This window comes from Bison bison, unplaced genomic scaffold (genome assembly GCF_000754665.1).
Source record: "Bison bison bison isolate TAMUID 2011002044 unplaced genomic scaffold, Bison_UMD1.0 scf7180017864492, whole genome shotgun sequence".
Taxonomy (NCBI): domain Eukaryota; kingdom Metazoa; phylum Chordata; class Mammalia; order Artiodactyla; family Bovidae; genus Bison; species Bison bison.
The window spans coordinates 3,465,551-3,474,886 of record NW_011495051.1 but is presented as its reverse complement, the minus strand read 5'-3'; the positions used below and the strand labels follow the sequence as shown (position 1 = coordinate 3,474,886).

The following is a 9,336-nucleotide window of genomic DNA, read 5'->3' as shown; positions in this document are numbered from 1 at the left end:
CAAAGGGGAGCCAGGGAGGGGTTCAGATCTGGGTTCAACTTTGAATGCTGACACTTAGTTCATTCCTTATAGCAAGCCATTATTGAGCACCAGCTGTGTACCAGACACTGTGGGTACTTGTCATTGGCCAAGATGCATCCGGGCCTGCCCTCATGGGGCTCCTAGTCCAGGAAAACAGTTGGGCTCTAAACAGGCTGTTCCGTAGGTGATTATTTCAGTTGGTGTGATCCATGCATAAGCTCAGATGCTCAGGATTCTTCTGCCCAAACATGCACCCTCTGGGACTTCCCTGGTGGTCCAGTGGCTAATACTCTGCACTCCCAATGCAGGAGGCCTGGGTTCTATCCCTGGTCAGGGAACTACATCCCACATGTTACAACTAAGAGTTCTCATGCCGTAACTAAAGATCCCACATGCTGCAACTAATTAATAATATAGAAAAAGGATCTAAAATGCAGGCTCTCCTTGGGTGGGTCTAGGACAGGCACAAAACTCAGCATTTCTAACCACCCCAAGTGAGGCTGCTGCCTCTGCTGGTGCAAGGACCATATCTGGAGTAACGGAGTGTCTAAAGGAGCCTTTGAGAGTCTGATACTGTGAGGGCAGGTGCGGGGGGAGGGGAGAGGCTGCTGGAGTCCAGCAGGTGAGGGTGGAGACATGAGATGAGGAGGGAGCCATTCCTAAAGGAGATCAATCCTGAATAGTCATTGGAAGGACTGATGCTGAAGCTGAAACTCCAATACTTTGGCCACTTGATGTAAAGAACTGACTTATTCGAAAAGACCCTGATGCTGGGAAAGATTGAGGGTAGGAGAAGGGGACAAAAGAGAATGAGATGGTTGGATGGCGTCACTGACTCGATGGACATGCGTTTGAGCAAGCTCCGGGAGTTGGTGATGAACAGGGTAGCCTGGCATGCTGCAGTCCATGGGGTCGCAAAGAGTCGGACATGACTGAGTGACTGAACTAAACTGAACTGATGTGTGTATCTGAGAGAAGAGGCTTTCTCAAGTGAGGAACAGCCAGTACAAAGGCCCTGGGGCAGGGCCAGACCAGGTGTGTTGCAGGAATAGGGAGGAGGCCTATGTGGTCGTAGCACAGCGGGGAGGGTAGAAAAAAGGAAGAGGGAAGAACAGGGAGAAGATGAGGGAGGTCATGTGAAGTCTTATGGGCCACCAAGAAAAGCTTGGATTTTTACTGGGAGGGATGTGGGAGGCCCTGAGGGGTGTAGACAGAGGAGGGGCGGAGCCTGATTCAAGTGCTAATGGGTGCCCTTTAGGGGTTGCTTCGGTATCCTGAAAGATGATGCTGTGAAAGTGCTGCACTCAATATGCCAGCAAATTTGGAAAACTCAGCAGTGGCCACAGGACTGGAAAAGGTCAGTTTTCATTCCAATCCCAAAGAAAGGCAATGCCAAAGAATGCTCAAACTACCGCACAATTGCACTCATCTCACACGCTAGTAAAGTAATGCTCAAAATTCTCCAAGTCAGGCTTCAGCAATATGTGAACCGTGAACTTCCTGATGCTCAAGCTCCTTTTAGAAAAGGCAGAGGAACCAGAGATCAAATTGCCAACATCCTCTGGATCATGGAAAAAGCAAGAGCGTTCCAGAAAAACATCTATTTCTGCTTTATTGACTATGCCAAAGCCTTTGACTGTGTGGATCACAATCAACTGTGGAAAATTCTGAAAGAGATGGGAATACCAGACCACCTGATCTGCCTCTTGAGAAATCTGTATGCAGGTCAGGAAGCAACAGTTAGAACTGGACATGGAACAACAGACTGGTTCCAAATAGGAAAAGGAGTACGTCAAGGCTGTATATTGTCACCCTGTTTATTAAACTTCTATGCAGAGTACCTCATGAGAAACGCTGGACTGGAAGAAACACAAGCTGGAATCAAGATTGCCGGGAGAAATATCAATAACCTCAGATATGCAGATGACACCACCCTTATGGCAGAAAGTGAAGAGGAACTAAAAAGCCTCTTGATGAAAGTGAAAGTGGAGAGTGAAAAAGTTGGCTTAAGGCTCAACATTCAGAAAACGAAGATCATGGCATCCAGTCCCATCACTTCATGGCAAATAGATGGGGAAACAGTGGAAACAGTGTCAGACTTTCTTTTTCTGGGCTCCAAAATCACTGCAGATGGTGACTGCAGCCATGAAATTAAAAGACGCTTACTCCTTGGAAGGAAAGTTATGACCAACCTAGATAGCATATTCAAAAGCAGAGACATTACTTTGCCAACAAAGGTCCATCTAGTCAAGGCTATAGTTTTTCCAGTGGTCATGTATGGATGTGAGAGTTGGACTGTGAAGAAGGCTGAGCGCCGAAGAATTGATGCTTTTGAACTGTGGTGTTGGAGAAGACTCTTAAGAGTCCCTTGGACTGCAAGGAGATCCAACCAGTCCATTCTGAAGGAGATCAGCCCTGGGATTTCTTTGGAAGGAATGATGCTAAAGCTGAAACTCAAGTACTTTGGCCACCTCATGTGAAGAGTTGACTCATTGGAAAAGACTCTGATGCTGCGAGGGATTGGGGGCAGGAGGAGAAGGGGACAACAGAGGATGAGATGGCTGGATGGCATCACTGACTCGATGGACGTGAGTCTGAGTGAACTCCGGGAGTTGGTGATGGACAGGGAGGCCTGGCGTGCTGCGATTCGTGGGGTCGCAAAGAGTTGGACATGACTGAGTAACTGATCTGATCTGATCTGATCTGATCGGTGGAGGACAGACTGTAGGGATTAAGTGTGGGAGTTGGGGTCCAGCTGGAGGAAACTGGGATCCAGGCAGGAGATGTTGGGAGCTGACCAGAGAACAGACTAGCGAGAGGGTGAAAATTCAGGATGAATTTGGCAGACCCCACAGTACAGCTGGCATTGGATGTGAGCGTGAAAGAATGGGGTGGGGGGTGATGTTGGAGGGAGTTGGGAGTGACTCCCAGGTGTGACCTGAGCCATTAGTGAAGACAGGGAACTGTCAGTCAATAAATCAGTTAGTTCTATGTTCCAGTGAAAATCCTAACAGGTTTTATGTTGTTTGTTTTGGAACTTGCCAGCTGATCCTGAAATTTATGCTGAACTGCTGGGGGTGGGGCAGGGAGAGAGTAGCCCAGACACCCTGGCCAGGTGGGAAAAATGTTTCAGAAGGAAATTCAAATCTATGATGAAGGTATACAAGCTAAGGCCATATGGTACCTGAAAAGGTGGAGGGTGAAGCAGGTAGCCTGGAGGGGATTTCCATACCTGCCTCAGTTTCTTCATCTGTACAATGGGACTGTGTCAAGACTTGGAGTGATGGAGGTTGGGCAGAGAGGTGGTGTCAGTACCCGCAAGCCCTCCTGGGGGGGATCTCTGTCTCTAACCGTCCCTCCCATCCGCACAGGCATAAATGCACATTCTAAGGGCTGCAGGCAGGCAGACACGTAGGTGCATAGGTAGCCTGCACACCATGGGTTGCACATGCCAGCCATGTGACTCCTCCCGCCTGGTCCTGGGGGAGGTCCTGCTCCTGGTGGCCAGGTGCCGGGGCAGGTGGTGGGGCCGCTTCCGGGCAGACAGGCGCCGAGTGGCTGCTGGCAGAGATGCCTCAAGTTTCATGGAGAGATGCAGATGGTCTTGGGGGTGGTGAGGGAGATGCTGAGGCCTCCGATAACCCCAGGTCAGGTGGGTAAACTGAGGCCAGGTGCAGTGGGTTGACCCTGAAGTGACCCCGACTCCTGCAAAACAGCATGTGGGGTTCAGTTCTGCACCATCATCAAACTAATGCGTCATTTAAGTGGGTTTCAGGGACTTCGCTGGTGGCCCCATGGTTGAGAATCCACTTTCCAATGCAGGAGACACTGGTTCAATCTCTAATCAGGGAGGTAAGATCCCACACACTGTGCAGCCAAAAAAAGAAAAAGAAAACTGAGTGGATTTGGATCTTGGCTCCACCACTTCCATTTGGTCGTGACTTCGCCTCTCTGTGCCTCAGTTTCCCCGTCTGTGTAAGGGGCATATTAACAGCACCCACCTATGGGATGTGTTGTGTGGATCAAATGAGTTCATTGAAGCCCTTAGAACAGTTCCTGGCCCATAGAAAGTGCTTGGTGTTTGCTATTTTTACTGTTTATTGAGCTTGTATTGCCAGGTCTTGTGCTGGGTGGTGGGGACACAGTGGTGGCCAAGACAGACTCAGCCCCACCATCCATGTGGGGCTCAGAGTCCAGTGGGAAAGGTGAACAGTTAGCCAGGCATTTAGAAGATGGGGTGAGCAGGGCACTCACAGGGGATGCACAGGCAGGCAGGAGGCTGGAGGAAGTCAATCGGGCTGATCTGGGAAGTCTTCCTGGAGGAGGTGTTAAGGTGATGAACCTGTTCATCAGGTTACTAGGAGCAGGAGGCAGGTGTTCCAGGCAGAGAGAACAGCACATGCAGATGCCCAGAGGTGGAGAGGAAAGGGAGGAGATGTCATTTCAAGGGCACTGGGGAGCCATAGAAAGCTTTAGAGCAGAAGTTCTCAGCTAGGGGTGGGTTTCCCCTCCAGGGGAGACTGGATGATGTCTGGGGATGTTTTTGGTTGTCACCATTGAGGGATGCTCCTGGCATTGAGTGAGTTAGGGCCAGGGATGCTTCTGGCACAGTGCCCAGGACAGCCCCCACCAGAGAATGATCTGGTCCCAAATGTCAGCGGTGCTGAAGGGGAGAGACCCTGGTTTAGAGCAGGAGAGAAACAAATGAGATTTGGGTTCTAGAAAGATTCCTTTGCTACCTTAAGGAAGATACTGAAGCGTTGGGACTGGAAGCCAGGTAGGGGGTGGGAGCTGGGCCTTGGGGCGTTCAGGGTGGAGGAAGGGACTGGGAGGCCAACATCCTGGTCTTTGGCTCAAGGACAATGGGGCCATTCTTAAGTCAGGTATCTGGTAAGAGAAGCAGGTTTGAGGCAAGAAAAGCCTAGTTTGGGTTTCAGGGGTCCCAGGTTGGTTCTGAGTGGCTGGGGCAGCTGTGGACAGAGGGATGACAGGAACATCCTTCTAGCCCCAAGTGGCTGCATGACAAAAACCAGGAGAAAAAATGAGGCGTGAGGTCCCATCCTGACCTCAGCCTGCCTGTCTGTGAACTGGGTGTTAAATAACTGCTGGCCTCTGGGACTCCCCCAGATATCCAGCAGTTAAGACTCTGCACTTCCAATGCAGGGGACAAGGGTTTGATCCCTGGTCAGGGAACTAAGATCCCACATGCTAAGCAATGCAACCAAAAAAAATTAAAAAAAAGAAAAAAAGTAACTGCTGGCTTTACCTGGTTGAAGGGTGAGGGAATGGGTGGTTATTAATCTTGTCATGACTGTTCAAACGCTCAACTCCTAGGAGCAAAATCCTGGAGCCAGAGAGAGCCCTGTGATCAGTCCTCACTGGTGGGTCACGGCCAGCAAATCAGCCCCTCAGTTCCACCATCTGCAAAAATGGATTGAATGTTATACCAACCCTGCTAGAGCCCTTGGGGTTACCATGAAGCAATTCCTGGAAACCACTCAGCTTGGCCTCTGATACTTTTAATATACCAATGGCAACAACAATCATAATAAGAATTAGCATTTTCTGAGCACCTGCAGCATTTCTCGGCTCTGTGCTATCACCCACCACAGGCCTGTGAGGTCAGTGCTGTTACCATGCCCATTTCACAGATGAGGAAGCAGGCCGGGAGAGGTGGAGTGCTGTGTCCAAGTCACACAGCATGTACAGAGCAGAGCTGGGATTTGAACCCTTATGACCTTGGAGCTTCGCCACTCATCACAGTGCTGCATGGCCTGTGAGTGGAAGCTGTTGTCTTAAAGTTTCTGAAGTTAAATACAATTCCGATAAAACATGGATAAGAGGCCCAGAGCACTGCCTTACACCTCTTGCGATGGCTACTATCAAAAAGCAGAAAGTAGTGTTGGCAAGAGAAATTGGAACACATGGGTGATGCTGGTGGGAATATAATATGGTGCAGACACGGTGGAGAAGAGCTTGGCGATTCCTCCAGAAGTTAAACGTAGAGTCACCATTCGATCCAGCAATTCCACTCCTACATAGACACCCAAAAGAAATGAAAGCAGGGTTTCAAAGAAATGTTTGCACAGCCATGTTCATAGATGTTCACAACAGCCCAAAGGTGGAAGCAGCCCCATTGTCCATCGACAGGTAAATGGGTAAGTAAAATGTGGTCCATCCACACCATGGAATTTCACTCAGCCTTAAAAAGGAAGGACAGTCTGACGCTTGATACAACAAGGATGCCCCCTGAGGATGTGATGCTCAATGAGGGAAGCCAGACACAGAAGGACAAATACTGTCTGGTTCCACTCACAGGAGGTCCCTAGAGTCAGATCCACAGAGACAGGAAGTAGATGGTGGGGCCAGGGGGTAGGGGAGGGGGTGGTGAGCCTGTGTCATGGAGACAGAGTTTCAGTTTGGGAAGATGAGAAAATTCTGGAGGTGGGTCGTAGGATGGTTGCACGACAACGTGAATGTATTTAATGCCACTTATGGTTAAGATGGCAAATTTTATGTTATATATGTTTTGGTGGTATTTGACTCTTTGTGAACCCACGGACTATAGCCCGCCAGGCTCCTCTGTCCATGGACTTTCCTAGGCAAGAATACTGGAGTGGGTTGCCATCTCCTTCTCCAGGGGATCTTCCCGACCCTGGGATCGAACTGTTCCTCTCCTGCATTGGCAGGCAGGTTCTTTACCACTGAGCCACTAGGGAAGCCCCTCTGTACATTGGACCACAATATTAAAATGTTTAAAAAAAGAAGGCACAGCAGACAGAACACCGCAGAGGCTGAGGTGAGGTGTCCTCGCAGGTGTGGGGAGGAGATTTTCGGGGTGAGGTGGAGAGTTGCGGTCTGGCTGTGGAGTTGGGGGCCTTGAACGGCAGTACTGGTGGCCTGACTCTGGGGTCACTGGGAGACTCGGGCAGTTGTGGAGCAGGGGAGGAGCCCGGGCAGGAAACTGAAGGAAGCAGAGCCAGGTCCACACGCACATGGGATCCTGGAGTCGGCTGAGTCACAAATCCTGGAAGCTCAGGGTCGGAGAGGAAACACTGCCGCCCCACGCAAGGCCTTCCTGTTTTTTGGCCCTGAATCCTCGGAGGCAGACGCTCCAGGGCCAAAGTTCCCGGCTCATGTCCACCTCCACGGATTCGGAATCCCCATGCCCCCAGGGCCTGGGCAGGGCTGGGAGATGTATCTGCTGCTCAGGCAGGGAAACTGAGGCTCAGAGCTAGCCCGGGACTTCACAGGAGGACGAGGCTTCGGATGTTTTCCTGGGGCCTCCGGACGGCGCCTCTTCTGAAAGGGGCCTGGAGGGCTGGGTTCCAGAGGGTGAGTTCTGTTTACACCATCAACCAGAGCATCACTCGGGTAGGGGAGGGGTCTCCACACACCTAGAGCAGGAAGCAGCCTCTCCCACAACCCTTCATAAAGGTGGTGAGGCTCCTGTCACAGAAGTATGTCAGCAGAGGACCGAAAGGCTGGACTCGGAAGGAAGTTGGGCTCACCACGGCCTCTGAGGTCCCCAGCCAGCTGGAATATTCTGCAATTCCAAAGTTCTGCAGTTCCCAGATTGTGGTTTATAAAATTCCTAGGGCCTTTGAATTTCTTTTTCTTTTTCTTTTTCTGAGCGTTTTAAGATTTTTGTGTTTTAAGAATACTTTAAACGTATGTTTTGAGATTGAATTTTTAAATACATATATGTTTTGAAATGTGTTATTATTCATTTTTAACTTAAAATCATTTAATTTTTAAATTAGTCTCATGATTAATTTTTTGTTAGGAACCGTTTCCTGAACTTTCGCTTTAAAATGTAGTCAGAAAGTTGTTCTGGTAATTAGTAAGTGCTGATATTATTATTGCCAATGCCATGATTGTTATTTTTAAATTATTACCCCAATGGGAAAGTTTTCCGGGACTTGAAGGTTCCGGACGCCGTGACACTCGCGCTCCCTCTGCTGGCAGCAATCGGGACTGCAGGCCACACGGCTCACCGCCCCGCCCCTCGCTCGCAGGTGTTACCTCCTGTCGCCCTGACCTCGCCATGCGGACCCCGCGAGGGCCCCCTTCCCGTCTGGCCCTACTGCTCCTGCTGCTGCTCCTGGGAGGCGCCCACGGCCTCTTCCCCGAGGAGCCGCCGCCGCTCAGCGTGGCCCCGAGGGACTGTGAGTGGGGAGTCTTGAGATGGGGGAGGGAGTCCCCCTCCCCCGGGGTCTCACCAGGCCAGACTCACCCTGGCCCTGGATCACACCCTTCCTCTGCCCTCCTCCAGACCTGAATCACTATCCCGTGTTCGTGGGCAGTGGGCCAGGACGCCTGACCCCCTCAGAAGACGCTGATGACCTCAACATCCAGCGAGTTCTACGGGTCAATAGAACGCTGTTCATCGGGGGCAGGTAGGAGAAACTGCCGGGCAGAGTATGCGGTGGGTGAGGTGTGGGGAGCAGGTGGTAGCATTTTATGGAGGTTTGTGGTATAGGGCCTGTAGTTCGGCTGGAATGTGAATATGTGCCCCTGGGGTGGGAATTTCAAGTGCTGAACTCTGGGTGTGGTTGAAGCCCAGAGCCCGCTTATAGTGTGTTACCAAGTGGGCACAGCTGTCTGGTTAGAATTCACTGGGTGCTAGAGAGGGTGCTGAAGTGGCATCAAGGGCTTCTTTGAGAAGGTGACATTTGAGTTGAGACCTGAAGGATGAGGAGCCAGCTGTGAGGAAATCTGAGGGAGAGAGACGTCAGAGCAGAGGATGTAGCCTATGCAAAGGTCCTGGGGCAGGACTGTGTCTCGTATGGTGAAGGGACAGTGAAGAGGCGCAAATGTCTGGAGCAGGGGGAGAGAGAGAGGAGGGGAGGGCAGGGAGAGGACAGGGCAGGTCGTTCAGGGCCTTGTGGGCTGCAGGGAGGACTCAGGCTTTTACCCCAAGGGAGATGGGACCCAAGAGGGCTGTGCAGAGGAGGGGCGGGGCCTGACCCAGGTGCTCACAGGTGCCCTCTAGTGGCTGCTGTGAGAAGAGCCGACTGTGGGGGGGAATGTGGACCCTCCGGTGCTCACACCCGCTCTCCGGTGGCTGCTGCGGGGAAGACAGGCTGTGTCGGTGAGGGCGGGAGCCCCTACACCTGGGCAGTCCAGTAACGGGGGCTGAACGAGAGTGGTGGCCGTAGAGGGTGTGAGAAGTGGATGAACGCTCCATACGTATTGAAGGCAGAGGTGAAGGTATGGGGAGGGAAGGCGAAGCGGGGATGAGTCCCTCCCACACTGTTGTCTCAGCCGAGACAACACCTGACCCGAGAGGGTGATCGGGGTGGAGGTGGGGGG

General features: G+C 51.5%; 1 protein-coding gene across 1 annotated transcript in view; it reads left to right on the top strand.

The window, feature by feature from the left end:
* Window positions 1–6,870: 6,870 nt before the first annotated feature.
* The window catches only part of SEMA6B (sema domain, transmembrane domain (TM), and cytoplasmic domain, (semaphorin) 6B), a gene marked incomplete at its 3' end in the record, with an annotated part of 12,100 nt that continues 9,634 nt past the window's right edge, over window positions 6,871–9,336 (top strand). The window contains exons 1-3 of the mRNA XM_010828158.1: window positions 6,871–7,356; window positions 8,040–8,189; window positions 8,297–8,420. Of these exons, the coding sequence (XP_010826460.1) occupies window positions 8,069–8,189; window positions 8,297–8,420 (245 nt within the window). The remainder of the gene's footprint in view (window positions 7,357–8,039; window positions 8,190–8,296; window positions 8,421–9,336) is intronic.